Below are 26,114 nucleotides of genomic sequence, written 5' to 3' on the forward strand. Positions count from 1 at the left end.
TGACTGGTGCAACTGGGTGGCTGCTCAGCCAGAGCACGGTAACACCGAGGAAGAGGGATGTGGGAAGACTTCCAAGTTCCTGTGTCTGGTTTCCTGCCTCCAGTTCCATAGAGGAATAAGAACTAGCTGTGTGCTCTCCTTGCACCTCCGTGGCTGTGCTCCAGCCAATTCCCCAGTCTGGAAGATCAGGGATCAGGATGTGGGAATGTGCCACAAAGCAAACTCCAACTCACTGTGAGAGAGTCTAGACTTGCATTACTAAGGGAATCTGCAATCAGCAGTGGCATTTTTTGCATCTGTTCTGATTCTTTCCATTACAGACTTTGCCTTCAGCTACATGTATGTAAAAAAAAACTAAATAAATAAACTGATCACTTGTTGAATACTTGGTGGGGGCGGGGGGGGAAGCTTATATACATTACCTTGTAGCCACTGCATGTCAATCCTGCATTCCTCTTGGCTAGGACACACTTCATTCTCAGGAAAAATGATCTCTCAATTTCATATTCTGAAAGCATAAACCACACTGTTTATTTATTACTGAAGATTTCAAAACTGTCCATAACACTGCCTTTCATGATTTAACAGATGTATTTATGTCCCAGTCTTAGGCAGCAATAGAAGTCAGCCATTCTACTTTCCCACTCAATCTCTGCCCTCAGGTTTTATTTCACCGTTGTATTAGGATTCCCTGTGAAAGTTGGACAAGCCAGCATGACTAGATCTCCAAATTTCTGTTTTTACCACCCTTCACAAGGCAATCACCTTGTTTCTGAACAGCTAGGTACCAGCTCATATTGGTAAAGGGAAGGAAACACCTCCTTTGGAGTGTAGGTAAATGAAGGTACTCTCTAAAATAATAGCAGAATGGGAAACAAGAAAATTCATTGGTTTTGTAATAATTTGAGCATACATAGCTAGTCATGCACAGACTGGTGAACTTCTGGCCTCTGTATGCAATATTATTACCTGTTTCGCTGACTTCCAAAACCATCTTGGTGGACAGTTTTTAAGCAAATGTCTTAATGATAACCTCCAGAAATGTTTTAAAGCTAAATATTGCTCAGGTACACACATATTCTCTGCTAAGAGTAAGTTACTATTCTCTTTAATGCTAATTATTCTCAATAACAGTTCAGACATCATTAATAGTTCTGACTTTTTTTACTGAAAGTTGCAGTTTGGGCAAACACAACTATATTAGGAAAAGAAAACTCATTGTGTACATCTGTGAATAGGAAAATCGGGGAAGCAGAGGGGTTTTCAGATTTGTTGCAATGTGTATTACCTCCTAACTCCCCACAGGGTTTGATCCAGAGTCCACTGTATTCAGCTGGAGTCTTGCTTTAACTTAACTATTGAGTTGTGTTCCCAATTTTTGTGCATCCATCACCCAATTAACACCTCTTAGCCACACACCTGCAGTGGTTTGAGCCTCAGACCGCTACCTGGAAACCAATAAATTCTCTACATTAAGTTCTGAGTTTAAAGGTCTGAAGATAAAACCACGGAAAAAAGATTTAGCAAGGAGGGAAAAGAAATGCAATATGTAGTGCATCTCAACTAGTATCAGCCTTCCTCAGTATTTGAATTTTCCATTTATCTTCCTAATGCAAATTAGATCCATATGGAGAAAAGCAAGCATTTAAATGAACTGGCACATCTACTATTGAGTTTTAAATACAAATGTATACAATTTGGTGGGAGGAAGCCATACAGTACAGATTACTATTGCTGAAGCATGATCTCATGAGTAAAGAATGGATCTGGGAGTTGGGAACATCGGTGCAATTCGTGGCTTCAGTACAGATTTTCTGTGTGACCTAATGCTAGTGCTTGCTTTCTTTCTGCTGCTATCCCATGCACACAAAATAAAGGTAATGTTTTCCCTTCAAGGGTGCCAAAGGAGAAAAATAATTAACACACAGTAATGAGGGTACAAAGACCATCTTCGGACGTGGACTGAGTTGCTAGCAATTTTAATGTCTTACATTCTTCTATAAAAAGAGATGATGAGTGGAATTGGAAGCAAGGCCTTAAACTTCTCAAATGTCCTGCCACAAAACCTTAAAGAGTCTCTTTCAGTAACAAGCTCCTTCCAGGCACCTTATTCGTTAGCCTTCTATTTGCTGCTTCCTTCATTTTTAAATGTTACTGCAGACTATGCACTGCTACAGAAACACTCAGTTAGCTCTAATTTCATTATTCTACCAGGGATAGGTTATGATGTACAGTGTAGTCTTTAGGTGTCTACAAAACTAGAGTAGTACCCAGACTGTAATTTCTCCTTTAGAATTTAAAATTGGTAATTATTTCATTATTTAAGAAGGGCTCTTGTCTCCCTGATTTCATGATGGTAGATTGTAAGCAAGAGGTCCCTCTGGAACACTAGTCCTTGTAACTAGCTGCAGGCTGTCTAGGAAATCAGGAGGGTGATTAAAACAATTCAAGGGCAAGGATGCTGTGTGGTGTAGGAGGACAGAGTAAAGAGAGATAGAGTTGCACCCTAGCACTAAGTGGTATGGGGAGGGAAGGGTGATAGAACTGTAATTCAATAGTAGCTGCATGCGATTTGTGAGGCTGAAGAGTAATAATCGGCAGCTTTGTTGTTGTGTGTAATCAAGTGCAAAATTATATAACTGTAATTTGATAATGATGTGTTTATTAGTTATTGGTCATTGAATTACTAGGTTTTTAGTAGTGTGTTGCTGAACCAACAAACACTAGTCTCTTAAATCAGTTACTTCTCATGCCTGCAATCCAAAGAGGGAAGAGTTACCCACGAGGTAACTGGGGACTCATCTGGGAGCTTCCATTTTTGAGGCTTGAGCAAGCTGATATTAAGATGCCTTAAGTAAGCAAAAAGAGAGATGGCCCATGTGGCCAAACAGAATCTGGGCCCTGAGTGACATACTGCCTTTTTACCTGAAGAGGTCAAAGTAGTGTATACATGATGATAAGTGTTCCTCTTCCTGCATGTATTAAGAGTGATTTTTTGTGTTTGTGTGGGAGCCTGGTGTCACTGTGAGAGTTGTCATTTCGGGAGGGAAAAAGCAGAATGTGTCTAAAGGAGAAAAGGAGAGGCTGATAATTCCTGGATGGTCTGGGGCCGTAACAACTGTTAACGCAGTTATTTAGTAATGCAGTATGTCCCATAGTACAGGTGGATGCAGAGTGCCACAGCATTTTTAACCAGCCAGCTGGGATTGTTATGTGGCTGGTTAAGGTTAATGGTTGCATCAAGGTGCCTAGTGAATAATGTGCAGGTGCTACATGCCGTCTGGCATCTGTGAGTGCTATTAGTGTGTATGTGGCGCCTGTAAAAGCACTGCTCTGCTGTCCATGTTGATCTGTCCTTGGTGGGCTCTGTGTACACATGTGTCTTTGTGCGCACCTACTGGGAATAAAACCATCTCCAGACCTGATCACGAGACTGCAAAATATAAAGGAGCAGTAAGACCGAAATCCTCACATAAAGAATCTAGATGTGCAAGGTTGTGAACAGTGTGAATTAGTATTCATATTAACTGATACCTTTGCCAGCGTGACTCCCCAATACCCCTGAAAGTAGCAGAAGGGGGTAGAAAAGCAAAAAAGAACCAAAGTAAAATTGTAATTGTAAAGCTGATTGGGAAATAAAGAGCCCTGGTATCCTGCTGGATGCTAACACATCCATCAATATAATGCAAAACTTAAAATATCACATCCAGGCTGTACCTGATGCAATTAAGATGGTCTACTCTGATGAAGAGAATATAGGAAGAAAATGAGGTACTTACTTAAAGGTTTAGTAAGCATAGAGGGAGACGCTGAATATTCAAATAGGAGAAATTAGATGAGCTGTGAGAAGAGTGATTACTAATGCATGCTGTCCTGCTGCAGAGGTTAATCACAAAATTGTGAGGAGATAGTAGGCATGAAAGCTCAGTTTTAAAGCAGGAAAAAAGACTACAGGATAAATAGCCAGCATGTGCTGTAAAGGCAGAATGGCTGGAGATGTCCAGGGATGTACCAAAAGTCTCAAATAAGGGAAGACAGAAAAACAGTAAATGTAAAATAAGGACTTCAGTCTTAAGTAAGAGGTGTATGTAACCAATTATTCTTAAGAGTTAAGTGATTTTATCTATCAGAATTAAGTTTTGAAAAACTGCAAAAATATAACAACATAAAGCATCTAGACCTAGTAATGTAATTATTGATATCACTAGTGTTCTTTCAAGCAAACATGCAAGCACAGCACATATAAATAATGGAAAGAATCTTAGGTTACCAAGAAGGTAAAAGAGGTTTGAAACAGAGAGGAAACCAATCAAGTGCTACCAGTTCTTAAGTAGTTAAAGGCTGAGAGAACTGTGAGTTAAGCACATCTGCATGAAACTTAAGAGAGCGAATAATGAACAGAAAAATGTTATGACTGAACCAGAATATAAGAAACGCTGAAGGAAAACACCTTTCTTAATTATTAAAGAATATTCATACCATCTAATAACTGAAGCTTAACCACTGTATTTAATTATTCCTAAATGTTAACTATATAAATGCATCACTGTGATGTTAACACCTTTCCTTTAAGTGTTAACAAAATGTTAAAAATCTACGTATAAACTATGTCTGTTGGTTACAGAGAAAAGATGAAACCAACAGGTTGCAGACATCAGCTAATGAAAGACGAGAAACAAAATGCTACTGAGTAGACCAGAAAGTCTTACAGAGATGTTCCATCTGAGTTAACACAAAAAAAAACCCCTATTAATAACAATCTTTGTTGTTTTTTGTCTTCCATATGTATCACAGAAGAAGAAGTAATCCATTCAAACCCTATGGATATTGATAACTACATATTGCTCAGCTTTGGTTTTAGTTTGTTTGGTTTTTTCTTTTTCCTTTTATGAAAAGGGAGAATAAGAAATAAAACCAGATCCAATGTGAAGATGTTTTCATCTCTAACAAAAGAAACCCCATTTCTCTGCATGAGGATGTACTTCATATTATTATTAGTGATAATGATTAAAGGAACACTATTACAGCACTGTAATCTCCATGTATGTACTCTGTGTGTGTTTGTACAGATGTAACTTGATGTATTTACAAAACAGCATTTTTAGAGCTGCAAAAAACAAAGGAGACTTCATTAAGCATAGCAATGTCTCCCATGGTAAACTGTACTTTCCAACTGTGCCTTAACAACACCTGGAACTGAAACAACTGTCTCTTCACACAGTGTGGTATGGAGGATATTTTAGATTGGAGTAAATTCACATTTGTTGCTGCAGGAGGTATTATATATTATATTGCCCCATTGACTACAGCTTCCAGAAGCAAGCTGAAAAACTGGGAAACTGACAATGAGCTGAATAGAATAGAATAGAATAGAATAGAATAGAATAGAATAGAATAGAATAGAATAGAATAGAATAGACTATTTCTGTTGGAAGGGACCTACAATGATCTCCTAGTCCAACTGCCTGACTACTTCAGGGCTGACCAAAAGTTAAAATATGTTATTAAGGGCATTGTCCAAATGCCTCTTAAACAGCGGCAGGTTTGGGGCATTGACCTCCTCTCTAGGAAGCCTGTTCCAGTGTTTGACCACCCTCTCGGTAAAGAAATGTTTCCTAATGTCAAGTCTGAACCTCCCCTGGCGCAGCTTTGAACCATTCCCATATGTCCTGTCACTGGATACCAGGGAGAAGAGCTCAGCACCTCCCTCTCCACTCCCCCTCCTCAGGAAGCATAGAGAGCAATGAGGTCCCCCCTCAGTCTCCTTTTCTCCAAACTGGACAAACCCAGATTCCTCAGCTGCTCCTCACAGGACATGCCTTGCAGCCCTTTCACCAGCTTTGTTGCCCTCCTCTGGATGCATTCAAGGACCTTAACATCCTTAAATTGTGGGGCTGAGAACTGCACACAGTACTCAAGGTGAGGCCACCTCAATGCTAAATGCAGTGGGATAAACACCTCTTTTGACCGGCTGGTTATACTGTGTTTGATGCACCCCAGAATGTGGTTTGCCCTCTTGGCTGCCAGGGCTTTACTCAGCTTAGCATCAACCAGCACCCTCGGATCCCTTTCTGCAGGGCTGCTCTCCAGCCACTCCTTTCCCAGCCACGTGAGGTTTCAAAAAAGTGAGCAGTCACCACAAGGAAATGGCAAATTTTGCTGCAACTTATGCTAAATTTCACTGTTGTTGTATCATCTCTTGCTCAGCACCATTTCTTTCAAATCCCTACTATTCCAGCAAGTCCACCACATATAATGAAATTTGTCTGTTTAATTACACCCTCTCTAGCATTTGCAATAGCCATCTATAATTCTGACAAGCAGCTGTGTATTGCTATGAAGGGTTTTAACACAGTTTTCCTTTACGGGTGTAACTATTGCAGCATGGGTCAGCTTTTTCTATCTTCCCCTTTACTTTCCATGTCAGGATCTATTTTCCCTCTTTACTTGAATGTGACTTGTTTCCCTCTCCCAAACAATTTTAAAATAATTGGGAAATTGATCTTTCTTTTCATAAGTGAGTGGAATAATTATCAAAGTTTGTACATTCTTCTCTTCAGGCTTTTTTCAGATGATGAGTCAAGAAAATGTCTCAAAAGCTGCTATAGCTAAAAAGAAACCTCCAACCCCCCACTTCTGAATTGCTAAGTATCTTGAAAGGCTCTGATGATAGCTTCTTGAAAAGCAGAACAACCATCTTAGTACAGCTTTTAACATTTCCCAGAATTTATTGATATTATGTTTATCTACTACAGGAATTAGAGATGAAAAGCAGAGCTTTAGCGTTCTTTCTAAATGTTTACCCTCCCATTTTTGGTATAGTGCTTTCCTTTATCCAGTTATGTGGAACACAATCGCAGGCCTACTTTCTATTCCAGCCACTTCCAAATTTGTTATAAGTTGGATTTACTTATGATAGCAAATTTCTGATTTTGTTTGCCCTGTTTCAATGTTTAACATTTGAAAGTGATTGTCCTCTCCCTACTGCTCCACAAGCTTTTATCAAAATCTTTTTAAGAATGACCTGTGAGACTCTCAGTTTTTAACCTGGAATTCCAATTTTCCATTTTTCCCCAGCTGGGTGATTGGTGATAGTTGGAAATGAAAACTGATGCAAGTAAAATACTAGTTTTGATCAACATGATTATATACTTTGAGCAGATTTCTCTGTCTTTTCTGATGCTCTTCTTTGGAAGGGTGTAACTGAGGCTATTGAGATCCCGAGTTTTTCAATATGTCTACTAGCACATATTTTAATAAAATTGAGGTATCATTTATAATGACTTTTATAGGGGGAGGCACTGCAAGTCAGAGTCCACATCCGTGTCCAAGATGTCAGTTTCAAATGCATCGCTGGTTATTTTTTAGCCAAAGTCCATGTTTCGCTTATCAGATTCAGAGAAGTTTTTCTATTCTACTAATATAGTACTATATTGCCTGGTCATCTTACAGAGGCTCCCTCCCTGAAGCACTGCTGCAATGTAGTTTAGTAGATTCAGTAAAAGCTATAAATGAGGCAGAGAGTAAATGGCTTCATTCAAATCCCAGCACAAACTTATCCCTGTTAACATCCTCACAGAGCTGAAACACAGCAACCTGTGAATGAGAACACAGAAAAACATTGCTGTCTATGGACATACAGAAGATGTATTTCTTTCTCACAGCACTGAGTACCATTTCTACAAAGTATGCCTTCTCCATTAATCCCTTTTCTTTTCTTAGTTCAGTACACCACGCGATACAGTTTGACTGCAAGCACTAGTCAAGAAGAAAATAGCTTGTTTATATTTTACAGATTTGTATTTTCTTACTCTCATAAACAGAATAAATGTCATGGTAAAGAAAATGAGTCTTGCTATTTTGGATAAAGAATTTGTGCATTTGTTCACTCATATTGCACATGACTGCCAAACAGGATTCTCCAAGCATTTCTGTGAAATTATGGTTAGCTTTATGGAAGCCAGAATTGTCCATCCCTGGGGGTGCAACTATGAAATCCATCTTTGCTTTCAACTCCATCTTTCATCTCTTTTGAAAGAAAACAGTCACAAAATTCTGTGGTTTTCATGCTACTTGCACAGTGGACTGAGAAAAAAAGATCACCATAGTTTTTTCTACAGCTTCACCTCTCATGCTTTTATTTTCTCTAAGGTAAAAGCTACTATTTTATATCTCTTACCCAAAGCTCCCAAGTTTTGACATTAGCACAATATGGCATTGGTTTGTTGAAGAACCACTTTGTAAATTAATATACATCAGCACGCAAACTGCACACTGCTGCACCATGCGCTGTTTTAAGAATGTATGTCTGATCTGTCACTACGAAAGACACAAAGCAGCATTAAAATTGGGAGCTCTTGACACACCTAGTGATTCATATTTGCTCTACGTGGCAGCTTGGGTGCCATGTCAAATTTCAGCTATAGTGTAGGAGATGAAAACTATTCTCAAAGGGCACATTTAGACCAAAGCACTGTGCACAAGGTCACCTGCTTCTACCTTCCCTCCCATCCGACTTGTGCAGAGACACGTGCTTGTCTCAAGGGAGTGCATTCCTCTGGAGACAAGGCACGTATGTGTGATAAGCTGCACTCCATGTCCCTGCTGGACTGTTTTACAGGGTGGAAACACAGATACCACAAGTTCATGTCTGGATAATGCTTTACTGCCCATCCCCCAAACACTGCATATTTTTGCCCTTTCAGTTGGTTATTTTCATCTTACCTCCTCTATACTATAAAGTCGCACATGTTCTACTCTTACTCTTGTGTAATCTGCAAAGCATCTGGGTCCCACACAGCACATTGCTGACTAAAAGAGCATGCGAGTATCTTGGCTAGTCTCTTGTGAGCATAACCAGGCTATAGCTTTTGTGAGACACAGGAGAGAGAATGCCAAACTTCTATTCCTTAATTCGGAATTAGGGTGACACCAACTTCTAGAACAAAAAAGAGGCAAAAGCACTGTAGGGCACATACAAAAGAGATGCTTGCGTAATAGCACACACAGTTTTAAGGTAGTCCTTGAAGCTGGGAATCCAAGATTGACCAACAGGGCCCGCGTGAGAAGGGACTTGCAAATGCCTTTGGTGGACTTTCCTCATGACAGGAAAGCAGGTCTGGAGCCTGTTCAGAAGCAGGCCTGGAGGTGAGACAGTGGAAAATGAGGAGTCAGACCTGTAAGCCTGGTGCATACTGACCATCTTTATTATCGCTATGCCAGAAAGAACAGTGCAAAAGTGAGGTGGTGACTAAAACTAGTCTGCAAAGTGAAATACTGCATGCAAAGGGATGTATGAAAACATTTCCCGGTCCTTCCTTGGTATGTGTGGTCAAAACTGATTCCAAGTAAGAGAGAAGAAATAAAACAGTTGTTTGTTAGACATACCTTCCTTTCTCCCTATTACACTGCAGCATCATATATACACATGCATGTTACAGGCTTAAGTATTTGAGAATACTCATCTTTTTAGCGAATGTGTGGCACCAGTTGAATGATAAAATATAAAATATAAATGGATTATATGGCAAAATTGCAAAGTATACGTATAGAAAGAGCAAGTTGTTCCTCCCTATTTGGACAGTTTGTTCTGTGTCCTGACTGTATTCAGAATCCTGTCAGTGCTGCAGAGGGTAAATTGTCTCTTTTATAATTTCTGTCATCCAAACTCAGCCATTTGCTAGTGTTTGCCTAAATTTTCCTTTGCTCCTGTAAGTGATGCTTCCAAACTTTTCTTAGAGAGGAAACGCAACAGGGCACTAGGCAAAAAGGAAAAGAACAGCTTTTGCAGTCTGAGACACTCTGCTCTCTTTGGTATACTATACTGTTAATTACCAACGAAAAAAGATTTTTTAATGGGCTTCCAGCAGTCTGCCCTCTTTCCCACTTTTATACATCCAAAATAATAATATTTTCTAGGTTTCTCAAGTTGAAAATAACATTAACAAACAGTGGTAAAAGGATCATCATGTTAAACCATTATCTTTCAATAACTGTTCTCCTATAAAATCTTTTAAAATTAATTAAAACAAAAATTCCTATCGACATTTGTCTTTTGCATATGTACTACTGGAAAAGTTTCTTTAAAACTTAGTGTAAAAAAAATCTTTCCAGATGTACAATTTTTTATTCCCTTCTTTTAATATCAAACAAAATGTATGCAGGGAAGATGTTCTTCCTTGAGAGGAAAAGTACGCACTGGCATTTACTGCTTAGCTGACTGAAATGGTGCCCTTAAAGAATCAACCAGAGTGGAGAAAGCCTGACACAATGTATTCCATATTCCTTGTGTAACTTACATTAGGCTTATAACTAATCATATAAGAATTATCCAGTTAGCAGACAACTGGAATGTCAACAATAACTACAGTATTTCTCTTTCCCTTTGTCTGCTCTGGGGAATGTTAATAAACTGCTTTTAGTATACCATGCCTCGGTGTGCAAGTCAGCAAAAGTTGGGGTGCTATAGATGTTTTAAAGGATTAAAATCTCAGAAAAAGCATATGAAACCAACAAAAGAGACACAATGATGTCTGACTCCAAATACACACATGGAAGAGCAGCACACAATGCTGAATCCCTCACAGTATTGCTTAATTTCTTGTCTCAGTTAACCTGCAGTGCAAATATCTCTTATTTCACTTGCTTGCTTGCTTGTATTCAGCTGCAATGATGACAGATGGACTGAGTAGTCATACCCAGCTTTCACTACCCTGATATTTCACACAAAAATTTCCTTCTTTATTCTTATAGATATGGTTCAGGAGGTACAGCATTTCCCCACAACCTCCAGATGGTTTACTAAGTGTTACTATCCTGCTACAAGCCTAACTCTATGCTGCTAACTGTTAAAGAAAACTTTCTGCAGAAATGGTTCATACAGACACACTTTCAACAGCAACATCATTTGAGGGCTTAAGGTCCCGGACTTATCGTAGCATATGCATCCCAACTTGCATCAGTATGTTGTTTCCTTTAAAGAGCATGCTGGGGGGAGCTGGGTGTAGTCAATAATCCTGGTGCAATCCTCAACCTTCTGTCCCTGAAAGCCAGCCACTATTTCAGACACATTCAAAATGCTTATCACCTCTGGACAAGGCACTTTGTAACAGTCGCTTCACAAACCTCTGCCAGCATTGTAGCCCCCACCATGCTAGTACCAAAATGCTTTGCTGCTGAGCTGTAGCAGCTTAGACTTACTAGCCTGACAGACATTTAGTTTTGTGCTATATGTGAGGTGAGAAAAGGGGCAAGCTCCTCACATGGCTCCATGAAGTTCTGGAGCTATTGTTGGCTAGGCAGAATTTTGCATGGCACCACAGCCACAACCTACTAGGTCTCCTGCACTAAGCAGGGGAGATACGCAGCATGCACTGAGTCTCTACAGTCAGTCATAAACGTAACCTCGCAGTCTTCCAAGATTCAGAAACTACTGTTACCTCATCATCCCCACATTTTGGAGCCCAACCACCCTGCTGGATGACTACCTTCTGCCCCAGAAGGCAAATCTCATCCAGTGGACCCAGTTTGTTAGTTCCACTGCTTGAAGAAACAGAAAAGAAAAGCTTTCAGAGCTGTAAGTGCTCAAGGAAAGACAGCATGCATCAAAACCACTTCTCTACATCCTAAGAAATCAGTTTCTCAGCCCTACACCATGAAACAATTCCCACATTCCTGTTTGTTAGTTAAGTGTTGCATATCTTAGGATAGAGGCCCAGGAATCTTGATATCAGCCTATGCAACAGATACAGGTGGTACAGGGAGTGCAAAACTGAGGCGTAAGGCTTCACAGGTACAAAACTAAGCCAGAACACACTAAAATGCTGCAGACCAGAAAAACATTAAGCAACACTCGGAAAGGCATGAAGGGCCAGTGAAGTCATCTGAGATCTGAGAACGGCCAGTACACATCATTTAGAAAAGATAGCAAATTATTCTCTTTTTTCTTTTTTTTTTTCTTTTTCTACTAGTCCATCCCAGTTGAATATAATTGATTCATTTTGTTACAATTGGTGCAAAGCTGGCCTAAAGACTCATGTGAGGTGATTTGCTGAGGCACACCCCACCTTTAATATGTACGTGAGAGAGATTATTCTTTTTCCCCACCCCAGTTACCCTCAGAAAGAGGGTCCAGCTGTTCGCTTCTTTCATAGCAAGGGATCAGTACATATTGCTTTACATTTTCAAAGCTGGTCGTGCAAGTAAAAAGGCGGCTTAAAGACTTTGTAAGTTAAAGCTTACTTTCTCCAAAGCCTCCACAGATCATGGGGCTTATGGCTTTCACTGAGTCATAGTTTGTAGACTTTAAAGGCCAGAAAGGAGCATTAGATCATAGGTGTAACCTGTACATTGCAGTTCATTAAACTGCAGGCAGTTACTCCTGTGCTGAGCTCAGTAACTTCTGTTTGCCTGAAGTGTATCTTCTATAACGGCATGCAGCCTTGATCTGAAGACATCAAAAGAGGAAGAAACCACTGCTTCCCTCAGTATGTTGTTCCTGTGGTTAATCAAACTCCTCGTTATAAATGTATGCATTATTCTAATTCGAGCTTTTGTGGTTTCAGTTCACAGACATTGGTCCTTGATATGTTTTTTTTCTTCTAAAACAGTCCTTTAGTTCCCAGTATTTTCTTCCCTTGGAAGTATGCACACACAGTAATCAAGTCACCTCCCAATCGTCTTTTTGATAAACCAAACAGATGGTGTTCTTTAATCTCTCATTATAAGCCTTTCCAGTCCTTCATTCATTTTTGTGGCTCTCTTCTGTACTTTCTCCAATTTGCCTTCTTTTTTTTTTTTAAAGTGGACAACAGAATTATACAGAAAAATCCACTGTGCATTTCACTAATCCTTTATAAAGAACGCAATTATTCATCCTTGCTATTCCTGTTCACTATTCCTCTGCTTACATGCACAAGGATTTTCCATTACCCCTTTTTGCCACAGCTTCACAACAGGAGCTCGAACCGAGCTGTTTGTCCGTCATGACCTTTAGATGCTTCTCAGAGTTGCCGTCTTCCAGTTTCTTGTCCCAAAAGCTTTCCTTACCAAAACTTGCTGTAGCACCATATTGGACTTATCTAAAGAGTGATGACACAACAGCTAGTTCACCAACATCCATTTTCCCAATTTTTATTACATTTAATATTGCTATGAAGTCCCAGCTTCTGGAAGCATGTGATTATTCAAGAATTTTCACTGTCTTTTAAAAAAACAAAGTATCTACCCTGTATGTTTGAAGATGTGCCTTGTTGTACCTGACACATTAGGAAGTCCAGGGCAAACTTAAAAAAATTTAAAAGTTATAATGTAAGAAGGCTTATGCCTTTTAAACTAATATATAATTTTTTTAGTACCAGGCTGAGAAATCTGAAGAAAAACAATGATGTGACAGTGAGCATTATATAAAGAAATCCACACTATGTCTGATTTTATGCAGAGAGCAATAATTTGCATTTCCCTGAGAAATAAAACTCATGCAAATAAGATTTCTAGAGCTCGACACCTGCAAGGCTTCTACATTTCTCATGTTGCTTGGTCCTTCAGAAAAGCTTCTATGGAACTGATGAAGCACTGGAAATGCAAGGGAAGGTTTGAAGAGAATAATGAAGGAAAATGAAGAAGATGAAAAGCAAATGAAGAAACAAATAAGGGGCTAGCATCAAAATTTACAAAGACAGTAAAACTGGAGGTCAAAAATCACCTGTACTCTGTGTTATTCAATACCAGTAACAGAATACCACAGAGTATAGATATGTATGTTCACATTTGTGATTTTATTTCTGTCATAACAGATCTTACCCAGCTACAACTGCTGAAATAGCAACTGAACTAAAAATGTATATACGTACCTGAGAATTAGCTGAAAAACACATCTTGAGCAAGTAAAGTTACATGAGCCAAGCTGTAAATTTATGTTATGAAAGTCTGTGTCTGCAGTGCAATATTGATTTTACTCCTGAATAATACCACAGATTGGAGAAATCTATAAGGTAATGAAGTTATAAAAGCAAAGTTTTTACTTGACCCAGTGACTTGATGATTCAGACATGTTTTAAAAGATTAAAAGAGATAAAATCGAACTGAAATGACAGGAAATGCTCTTTTAAAAGTCTCTTTACCTTTTTATTAGAAAATAAAGCCACTTTCACTCAACTTCCCTCTGTCCTAAGTTATCTGTAGAACTCCATGTTTTATTTAAATATTCAAAATATCTACTAAGATACAGAGAGGAGTTGCTTCATTCCTGACATTTATTAAATAGGTTTCAGGGCTTCACTGAAGAAAAACAGGAGACCTGCTTTGATTTCTGTAGGCCAGGTAGTTTCAGGTTATACCTCAAGATATATATGTATAAAATATATACAATGAAGAAAAGGGAATTACTGGGACAGGGAAGACAAATACAAAAAAATATTTGATCACTCTGTTTGTTTTAAAAAGATTTAGCTATGGATTCTGGGTATTTTAATACACCCACTCCATGCATTGTATGGAGAAGAGACATGCAGAAGTAAGATTTGCATAAAATAATCCCTACACAAACCAGAACACAGCTTAACTCCTTTATTTATCTTCTCCAAGTCTAGGAATCTGATTTTGAGGTTTTTATCAATTTCCTCTTAAAATACAAAATTTTAAACAGAACAAAACATATGCAAATGGATCACATTTCAAGGTAAATTTTCCTTTACCTTTGCACTATTGAGAAACCAGAGCTTGATGCTAATAAAAACCAGCATCTATGTAGAATGAGGTAAAGCAAGCTACAGAGAATGAGGCATATATCTGGGGCTAATTATACCATCGGCAGAATTTCAGACCAAAAAAGTTGCAAGTAAACTGAAATTAACAGTTTCATTTGTGTCTAAAGTCTTTTCAAACACAACCAGAGCAGAATTACACTTCACATGTGGTGAGGAGAATTTGTTAAGGAAATCAAGAATTTGACCATAAGTAGCTAAAATGAGAAAGACCTGATTGTTTCAGAAAACAGATGCTAACAGGCAAGATAAGCATCCAGAGACATCCAAATGTAAGCAAGATACAGGCAGTACCTAGTTCTGAACAAAAAAAAGAAACCCTCCTGGAACTGCAGTACTAGTGTGCTGTCTCACTGCTTCTGGTAAACCAGAGTCATGACACTAAACAGAGAACAGGAAGAGCTGCAGGCTTATTTGCATTTGACATAGAAATTAATTCCAATCAGTCGCCCATGACTTTTAAATTTGTAAAAAATTTCCACTTAACAAATTAAAAAAAAAAATTGTAACAAAACCAGGAGGCTATTGCCATTGTCGAGACAGTGGGTATAAAAACGTCTTACTACCAATTCTGGATACCAGCAGAATTGCACGAAAAGTCTTGGATTTATACCAGAGGTATCCCCTCTGCTTATCAGTAAGGTAGGAAAGAGGAAAAAAATGTTGTTATTTTAAAAATGTCAACATTTAAAAAAAAAAAATCCCTGACAGAGGAATGAGCAAACTACGAAACAGTCAAGTAACAACTAGAATCAGAAGAGTCCAAGAAAAATAAGTTTGTTTTTCAAGACACCAAGGGATACACAAAACAACCCGTTTGGGGAGGAAGAAGAGAGAAGGAGGCTAAGATAGTTCTTTCATTTACACCACTTAGAGCAGTACATATGCTTCCAGGAACATTAAACTTCTCTGCATGCAGATGGTACATGGTTCTGTGGTGATGAAATCACAGCAGTCAGAACTGTGGTGAGATCACCAAGTACAGAAAATGCAGAGGCACCAGAACTGCAAAGAAGATGCCTGATCCTAAACAGAATTGTAGTGCGAACTCAAAGCTCCTCATGCTTTTAGGAGCTGTGCCTTAAGAAGGCCAGTAAAACCTAGCAGGGTGTGAACTCCAACTGATTATGAAATATATGTGAAAGCACATTGTACATGGTGGAGTCAAATTATTTCTGATATTTTAAAGTTCAAAGAATTGCCCCCAAGGAAACAAAAGCTACTGAAGAAAATAGTGCAAAGATGAGCATATCTTTGTTAGTTATATAGTAGTTACAACACTGAAGTAACAACTTAATGCACAAAGGATTATGTTAATATTTATGTGTGGTGGCTGAGTACAGCCAGGGTGGACAGTCTGAACCAGGCATTCACATAATCAATAAGAGTTCTGCTGTCTTCCCTGACACTCCATCCAGCTTAGCATCATGCTGTATGGGTACGCGTGGGTGAATCATCTGCAGCACCCGAACAGGATGTGTGGAGAGGCTTGGCGAATCAGTGATCCAGTATCAAGGCAAGAGGACATTCTTTTCCTGGAGAGATCACTTTTTTATGAGAGTTTCTAAACATAGGTCACTTACAAAACCCATTTTTGCTCTTCCTACAGTGGAGGGTATTAGGTCTGGCTTTTTGTCCAAGCTTCAAATTTAACAGTTGTTTTTAAAACATTAAAAGCGTCCTCCTATTTCCCAATTGCCTAATGTATTATTCTTTTTTTTTTCCACTAAGACCGCATAGCTACAGCTGTGCACAGCTAGACCGTTGCAACATTCCTCCAACCTCATCAGTGATGACAAAATAAAAGAGATGAAATGGCCACTGGGCAAAATCTAAAAAACTGTTTAAAACTGCATGGACTCCATGGCATGAAAAGCATTATTTAATCTAAGATACATTGTTCCCTTTACTACAACAAACCAAAATCCTGGGTCACAGTTTCAAGTTCATGCTCCTCCTCCATTCACGTGCATAGCTTCATATCGGATAAATATGAACTTCTCACTTTTCAGCCTAGGGTTGTTTTACTTTTTTTAGTTTTCAATGGTAGTTTGATCACAGATCACACAAGTACCTTGTAAGAGGTGAGGATGAAGAGGCTGGTGAGCAGTAAGAACAGCTGTCATTTCATCGTGATCGGAAGGATGTATGTACTCATAAATGCTATTACCAGTAAGCTCCACCTGTGAAGAGACATGTAACACATGAAGCAGTGCAGCCGACTATTTTTTTTCCTATCCCAAAAGTGCTATTAAGTAACCTTCATACACTGCATCTGGGCAACTACGCATCGTTTTTAAAACATAAGTTGAACGTATCAAAACCATGTTCCAAATTATACCCATTAAACTGAATTAATTCCTTCTTCAGCAGTAACTAATATTATAGGCACTTTTGTGGGAATTTCTGGTGATGATCCGGATACAGAAGAGCTGCTATTAGAGAGAGCTGGCAAATGAAGTGACAAACTAGAGCAGCTGTAGAAATGTTAGATTGCCACAAAACAGGATAAAATCCCTGTGAACTGTATTAATGTCTCTCAAGAAGACAGATATCCAAAAAAATAATGTTTCTACAGGTTCCCAGAAACTATCACCTGCATTCAGCTGGCAGCTCAGCCGTCAGAGCCAAACCACTAGACTTACACAATTCCTTTGTGCCTTTTCAAAGACGATCCACCACACTCAATCCACAGTAGTGCGAAGGGCTCAGAACAGTAGCCAGTGAATTCAAAAGGCAGACTTCCATAGATTTTCATGGGCATTGGATTGAGCCTTCTCTGCTTTAAGTAAACATGCACAGTAAAGACTAGATCTGTCTTAAATATCTGTGCATTCCCTCTTCTCACTTGAACTTTGCTCGCACAAGAATGTATTTCTGTCTTTCCCACTGTTGTACCCATAATAACTGTTGCACAAAAAAATGAATGGCGCGCACCGTATGTCCTTTTTGCTAACTCTATTTGCCACGTATAAAACTCACCAACAAAAGTCTCCAGATAGATGCAGTAATTGATTTAAGGAGTGAACCAATACTTTGAGCCTGTGTTTTAAATTAGTGTCAGGCTGCCCAATTGTTCAGCGTGGCCTGATGTGCCTTGGGCCCCTAAGATCAGAGACAGCTGAGAGGTGAAGTAATTTAACCTATTATTCTGAGCCAATCCTACTGATTTGCTAAGATGTGTGAATTGCCTTTTCTTTGGAATAAATGAAGTTGTCTACCCCACAAAGCAATCTTTTTCTGAAAATGTTTCTCATCGTTCCATTTTCTGCATTATTCATGGAATGTCTCTTCCCAAGACTATGCAAACTAACTTTTTTCTAGCCATCTATTCCCCACTGCTTCTTTCCAGCAACCCTTCCCTGCAAAAACAAAAACACTAACACTGATTTGATATTCTAACCAGAATAAAATTTCACTGATTAAGGAAAAAAAGAGAGAAAGAAAGAAAAAAAAAAAAGGACAGGAGAGATCGAAAGAGAGAAAAAGAAAGAGAGAAAGAAAGGCAGAGAGAAAGAAGTGAAGAAAGAAAGAGAAGAAGAAAAGAGAGAGAGAGAGGACAAAGGGGGGAGAGAGAAGGAGAAAGGAAAGGAGGACAAAGGGAGGACAAAGGGAGGACAAAGGGAAGGGAAGGGAAGGGAAGGGAAGGGAAGGGAAGGGAAGGGAAGGCAAGGCAAGGCAAGGCAAGGCAAGGCAAGGCAAGGCAAGGCAAGGCAAGGCAAGGCAAGGGAAGGCAAGGAAGCAGATTATCTATGTTGCTTCATTTATAAAATTTTCTCTAAATGTTCTCCTTAAAAAGCACTAGCTGTTTCTTTTCAGGATTGTAACAGGTGGGGACCTGTTATAGTAACATCCCATATTCAAGCTTAGTGGCGGGGGAGGAAGGAGAATATACAATCTCACTGTGAGTCATGCTTCTCAATGCTTCTGTTTGTTTTGAATTACATGGGGGAAAATACATTGTAAATAGCTATCTCCCTAAATATCATAATCACCTACAGACACATAAAACCAATTTTAAAAAAAATCTAATAATTCTTACAGTGATGGGCATTTCATTGGCTTGCATGCTAAAACAGAACATGAAAAAAATTATCATTGAAAAAATGTACAGCTGTGGTCAGCGTTCAAACCAAAAGGAGTATCACTTATGACCCCGTTCTTACTATTTTATCTCTGGCTAATGGTGATTTTACTGAGGAGTATGTTTTACCTTTGAAATTAAAACAATTGTATCAGAGAATACAGCTTCCAAAAAAAATTGTTCATGGGTGGCTATGTGCAAACAATCTCTCCCTTCAGTATAAGGACTTTCTTACAAAAACAACACCAACCAACCTGACTAGCAACATCAACTGTAGTAATCCAAAAGATCTTGTTGCAACTCTGCTGTTACTGAGTATAATCATAACCACGTCAACCTGCATCTACTCTCTTACAAAGGGTAACTCAAGGGTATCATCTCTTGCTTTTCCAAAAGTCACTACCTATTTCCAAAGGACTACTCATGGAAACACACATTTGTTCACAGGATTCACAGGACTGGACCCAAGGTCACAGTTTTATCCAAACCGTAATTTGTATCCCAGGGCTTATATCTAAAATTCAGAACTAAAGTGCTTTGTCAAACTAAGGACTAGTTTTTCTCGTTATACACGTAGGAATATTTTCTACTCTGATGTATGCATTTGCAACCCCAGCAAAATCAGCGGGAGGTGAACATACAACACTGAAACCAAAATTGACTGTAAAAATGCAAGTGGAAACATAAAGCCGTCAGCAAAGAGATGGGGGCTATGTAGGAGTCAAATAACCAAAATATGTATACATAATTTTGAAACTGACCACAGTCTCCTGCTACGCGTAGTGCATGCATGCTATTTTAAAGCCTACAATGAAACACTGAAAACTTAAAAAAATAAATTATATGGTTCAATTCATAAACATTCTAAAATCCCATGCCTCAGGCTTATTAAACCAGCTTCCTCGATGCAGCTTTTTACTATCTGTAAATACCTGCTTACTACCAAATATCACTGTTTCCTACTAAGAGGGTTTTTATGTGTAACTCAGCTGCACATTTTTTTCCTGCCAAGAAACAATTCATAATAAACACAGAGGACTAAGTAGATGGATTCTAGAGCAAATAATTACATATTTTGCCTTTCATATACTTATTTGATGAAAGTAAAATAAACTCTTGGAAAAGTTCAGATGTTTGTGGTTAAATATTTCAAGACTTATCAAAAGCCAAAGATAAGCTTGGCTCCCTCATGGACCCAGAAAATGGCTGGAATAAGCTCCAGACTTTCAAAATTAAAAAAAAAAAAAAAAAATAAAAAAAAATCTTTCACCATTGTTTCCTAAGAGGATTTTCCTCTCCATTCTGTCTTTGGCCTCTAAGGGGAAAAAATATTTGGGGAATTGAACCTATTTGTTATCCATGGAAAAAAAGAGGCAAGGAATTGGCTCTCTCAGCTAGTACAAGTCAGTTCAACACTGGTCTGAGGCCAGCTGAAATTAAATGGAGGAGGGCATCCTACCCATCAGTATTTACAGTGTTTACTGTTACAGTTGAGAGCAAACGCAGATTAAAATCCAAAGCCACAAATTAAGTGATAGGTCCACAAATGAAGATGTAGCCTTTTCAGAAATATTGTTTCTGATTCTCTGATTCTGCAGACAGAAGTGAGTGAAGTAGTGCTGAAAAACAATCCTTAATGTTGTTTTTAAATTTTAAACTAGCTTAACTACACCAGCCAGTGAAGGGTTATTCAGAAGCTCTAATTTCTTCCTGCTGAAGTTAAATTCAAGATCAACTAGAAGATAAAGGCTACTGTAGTAGGTCTCCAAGAATATCCTGCAAAATATTTTTAAATGGACTTTTTATTTAGTTTAAATATATATTTTAAAATAAATTGCACTTTAACTGGAAATTGATGTGTGGACTAGTTAATTGTCAAATTATTTAATAAAAAGGCCTTTCTATGCACACTCTAAAAGATTTTCTACAATCATCATCACTCTGGTCTCAGCTTGTATTGGCTGGAGCTCTATAAGAGCACTTGTTGAAAATATAGTGTGGGATTATGACTTGGTGAGGGAGACTTGCAGAATTTGCTTCTACAGACCAATCTCATTCTTGTTGATGTCAGTGGCAAAACTCCCAGTGATTTCCAGAGAAGTAGGAACAAGAACTCATTTAGAGCCCTGGGAAGCTTACAGGAATATCCTCGTGTTAATGTATTAATATCCTAGTACATAGGAGTAGCCTAGTATTAATGCTAGTGCTACTTAAAGCAAAACTGTCCCTTCAAAAAATAGAACATTGAGAAATAGCAAGAACAGATTAGATGATAAAACAGTATGAGGAAAGGGGTGAAAAATCACTGCCTTGTTTAGCTGGAGTTTTGTATTTATAAATAAAAAACTGCACTGTGAAACTGCTGGACCACTTAGTGTTCTGAGAATCTAAAACATGCCCTTAAATTTCACTTCCCTCTGTCCTCTCCAATCTATGGCTTTCTGGGGAGTTCAAGAATACAGCATATTCATTTACAAATCTCTGCTAAAGTGAAATATTGGTGATTTTGCTTATTAAACTGACTTCAATAAGCAATATGACCAAATACTCTAGTTTTCATCAGCACCTCTTGCACTAAGGGTTTATAGATATTTACATGTGCAACGCACATGGAATTCAGTCTGTGCAGAGGGCCATGAGGTCATGAGGGCTAAATATGACTAAAGCCTGTATGAAGCTTTCAGTCCCCTCTCCTTGAATGTGGCCAAGTTTGTTTAGTGCCCTACTGATCCCATAGTTCTTTAATTTCACCAGATGACTGGATAATACTGAGACCTACAAGATCTGATGACTTGATATTCCTCAAAAAGAAAGAAAAGAAAGAAACAATTTCTGGACAAAACCTGGAAGATCAGTTAGCACTTATCAAACAGCAAGCAGCACGGGACAACGAGACTCGACTTCAGCAAGGACAGATGGGAACACTCAGTGCTTTGGAATAATTGTACTGACTAAATGAATCTGTTTAAGCAGTCAGCAGCGTGGTAGATCTTTTCAAAAGTTAGGGTGAGAAAAACTTTTAATAATGCTGTTGATTCAGGGTAGAAAATATGGCCATTGTCTAGGAAAGTTTATTCTAAAACAAAGCACTATTTAAAGTAATTTGAACATGCATTAAATGTTATGAAACAACTAATACTATACTGTAACAGACTCAATTGAAAAACTGCTTGAATTAAGAATGTTCCCTGGACACGTTTTTAAAAGTTGGCAGAAAAAAAAGTATCCACACAGAATATTGATTCTCAAAATTACTTTTTCTGAAAGAGATTACAAAAACAGGGATTTAGTTGCCTTGGGATTTGGAAGCAGTGTTTACGAGATGATATACTTGCTTTTTCTAGCTATTTAGAGTTCTATTTTTTTCTCACAGCTACTAATTTTAATATCACTATTATAAACACACATCCAAAGAACTTCACAGTTTTTCAATCAAAAATATTAGTTACTACCAAAGTTAAAGCACACATATTATCTCCACGACTCAGACCCTTCTCTGTTTATTGGAATAGCCACAGGGCATATTCCCCAGACATTTTCAGAACACCCTGTGCTCTCTCACCTTCATCTCCTCATTTTTCTTCCCTCTGCTATTAAGTCTTTATTTCACTTTATTTAACTCTGAGAAGTGTTTGAGCTGCAACTGGTTCTGAAGAAACAGTCCTGTTTCTTGCAAGTCTCATCCAGGGCCCAGTGAAGTTAATTAGTTTTTCTATTGGACTTCAGCAAGGTTTAGGTCAGGTGCTACCAATGAATTTGTGTAATACGCTTACACACAAAGGTATGGAAGCTTGCACTCTGCAATAAATTCAGACTGTTTGCCCTTGTGCCTATCCCAAGAAGGCAAAAAATTAGAAATGTCCTTCTAAGAAGAAAAACAATAAAAAAACCCTTATACTTCTTGTGCAGAACAGTAGTAAACTGAGTTTTATGAGTTCTATCACAACCATATAAAACGCTTTACTGAAAAGACCACTGAGCTGGAAAAACTCAGGAAAAACTACCCTGAATTCCATGTGAACACTCATAAATCTGCCCCCCTTTTCTTTTTTTCCTAAAGCACATTTACCATAAAACTCATGTTCCACATCAGATTTCCTCTCTATTTCATAGCAAGTCTCAATATCTTACACAATCTAAAACATATAGCCTTGAATTCTAAACTTTATTTCAGACATATAGCGTTACCACACAGGCAATAGGTTTGGGTTTCAAGCTCTGTATATATCTGCAATTTGCAATATCATATTATTTATTACCCTTCTTAAAGGTAATGAGGAGTAAAATACAATGAACAAGAAAAGATATAAAGACAGTCATGATGTGGTTGTAAGCAAAGGAAACTTGAATATTTAAGTAAGGCCATTTGTCAGAAAACAAAGTTGAAGCTTCAAATACCCCTAAAAAACAATTACATTATATACATGGCAAGATACTAGTGTTAGGTTCCAAATCCAGTATCCGTATTTAACAGATAGATAGACAGAATAAATCACTCATACCTGAGATAAGCCAAGATGTACAGATGCGGTTTCCGAGATGTACATTATTTTGCCATCTGATGCTACCACGAAAACAAAGCCATCTAAAGTCTGAAAAAGAGAAATATGTAGGGTAAAAAGCAAGCTCTCTGTTTAACAGTGAAAATAATTTTTTAAGTCTTTTGGAGGAAGATTGCTATCCAACTTCAACAGCAGCAAACAGCAGCAAAATTTAAGGAACTGAAACCTTTATCCGATGCTGTTCCTACAAACCCTATGACACACGCACACATTGTGAAATCCAATTCATTCCCCCTACAGATGCTAGCTTTACTGCTTCACTTTAAGTTAACATTCTCCTGTTGATTCTGGTTATTTTAGTACTTAGTACAAATCCTGAGCTATGTGGTACTTAGGGGAAAGTCTAGTACTATGCAAGCCATTTTTTATGGTATAATTGGCAGACACAGCTTACCGCTATTTGCAATATATTTAATGATACCATAAGCAATGCTTTAAACTTCTTTGACTATATTTTTAATAATGACTTTCTGAACAGAGGGCTGTCTGCTATGTAACTATGCAAACTTAGGAAAAGAAAGTAAAATAAATCAGCATTCAAAATTTTATCACGCTTGAGGAGAGATATTTATGCTCATTAAGCTATATCCCTACAGTTAGTGAATCTCAACCAATGGTAATATGTAATGCAAACTTGAGGTCCAATCCTACAAATCTTTATTGATGGGATATTGACTGGAAGGTAAATATTACTTGTGTAAGTAAAAACTAAAGTTTCATTTAGTCATATATCATTCATATGAGAAAAAAATAATACGATGCAAATGGTACAGGTTAGCCAAAACTGGCCACGATTTGGACGTGCAAATTATGAGTCTGGGGGTATCTTGATTCTTCAGTGCCCAGTTTGAGGCATTTTTTCAAAAGTATCTGATATTCTCAGTCAAAAAGTATCCATTATGTCTAACCAGTTTAGGAAGCCTTGATCAACACATATGTATGAAAATAATTGGAAAATATATGTGGAATAGAAAAAAATTTTTTACAGTACATAGATCAAACAAACACCTATTTTAATTCATCTTTTAAGTTACTGAGCCAGGAGAGAAGCAATAAAATCCTGTATGCTTCATGTTCTTACAGTGCTGCCCCAATAAGAAAATATTCCAAATTATTCTCTGGCCTACTAACGATTCTACAGCATGTAATTGAAACCAGATTACTCTTTGCCTTTACTTTTTTTCTTTTTTGGAACATAAATTAAATTTTGTAGAAGTATTAAAATGGGAAATAAATTATTGCATCCTTAGCCATAACTCTGCTTTTAAACACTGTCATCTTGCAATTTCTCTGCCCAGTATCACAACTAAAACCGTGTCAATGCTTCCATTACTGCATTATATGGTGCAGTAGGTCTCTAACTTTCCTATACAGAGAAGCATATTGAAGCTGAAACTTCACATGTAAGGTTTCAGTCTAAGAACCCTTCAAAAAAAGTCTACAGTAAATGTGGGTTGATTAAAATGTTAAGCATTCATAATTCAGAAATAACTGAACTGTAAAATGAGTATTACAGGTGATTAGCACATAATGTCACTTAAGTTCATTTAATGACAAAATGTGAAATAGCTAACAGGGAGGTGGAGCAAGTGTAACAACAATGATTTTTATGATATGACTGGATATGTATTTTCTAGGTAGACCAGTGATTCTGAAACAGTTGATAGGACATCAGCTACTTAAAACAGAATTTTCAAGGCTAGAAATACCTCCACAGGAGATAATTTTGAACTTTACCTATTTCCATTCACTGTATGCTCTCAGTAACGCACGCTTCAAATCCCTCTACCCGAAGCCTGCTCTCTTTTTACTTCAGGAGAACGGGTGATGTTTTGCAGGGCCGCAGTAACAACTAACTAACTGCGCACGGCATTTCAAACGCCGGGCGGCCTCGCACAGCTTTCCCAGCCAGCCCGCCCGGCAGCCTCTTTACCTCCCGCGGAGTACGCGCCTGGCGTGAGCCTGAGGAGAACGGCAGCTACCTGAGGGGGCTGCGCACGGCCCTCCGGCCGCGGCCAACGGCCGGGGCGCGAGGCGGCGGGCGGGCGCTGGGGGGGGGGCGAACGGCCGGGGCGCGGGGCGGCGGGCGGGCGCTGGGGGCGAACGGCCGGGGCTGGCCCCGAACGCCAGCGGCTAGCGGGGAGAAAGGTGGGCGAGCCCTCCTGGCGACTGGGCGGGGGGGAGCGGCCGCAGACCACGAACAGGGGTTCTGTGGAGGTTTTTATCCCCAGCCGAGCGAACAGTTAAAACAGCTCCAGCTCTGTGACCAGGAATTAACCTCCCACAATAAAATCGGCCGTTAAATGATTACGGTTTACTAGGTCTTTAAAATCGGGGGAGAAAAACCCTTGCTGTATTAAGCAAAAGCAGCATATAAAAAAAATGGAGCTAAACGTAATTATTTTTTTTTTCCTCCGGCTGGCACACACGCCCCAGCTACGACTTCCTAAACTCTCCTACGCGGGGGGAATTGGGAGGAATTCCAGAGCAGATCAACGGGATTGTGAACAACGGTATTTTCAGGTGCTAACGTCCACGGGAGATCTAATCCAGATGTGCACCCCCGCCTCGGGAGCCCTGCGCTCCCTCACAGGTTTCCCCTCCCGAGTCACCGGCGGAGAACGACGGCCCCCGATGGCCGGCACCCCTCCAGCCTGGAGGCGCTCCCCGCTGCCGCGGGCCGGGGGCTGCCTGCGGGACATCCCC

General features: G+C 38.9%; 1 protein-coding gene across 1 annotated transcript in view; it reads right to left on the reverse strand.

The window, feature by feature from the left end:
- The window catches only part of SIM2 (SIM bHLH transcription factor 2), a 59,063-nt gene that overhangs the window by 23,161 nt on the left and 9,788 nt on the right, over positions 1-26,114 (reverse strand). The window contains exons 3-5 of the mRNA XM_082303925.1: positions 23,349-23,438; positions 16,837-16,945; positions 423-508 (exon numbers count right to left, since the gene is read on the reverse strand). Of these exons, the coding sequence (XP_082160051.1) occupies positions 423-508; positions 16,837-16,945; positions 23,349-23,438 (285 nt within the window). The remainder of the gene's footprint in view (positions 1-422; positions 509-16,836; positions 16,946-23,348; positions 23,439-26,114) is intronic.

Source organism: Platalea leucorodia, assembly GCF_965183815.1.
Source record: "Platalea leucorodia genome assembly, chromosome: 2".
Taxonomy (NCBI): Eukaryota; Metazoa; Chordata; class Aves; order Pelecaniformes; family Threskiornithidae; genus Platalea; species Platalea leucorodia.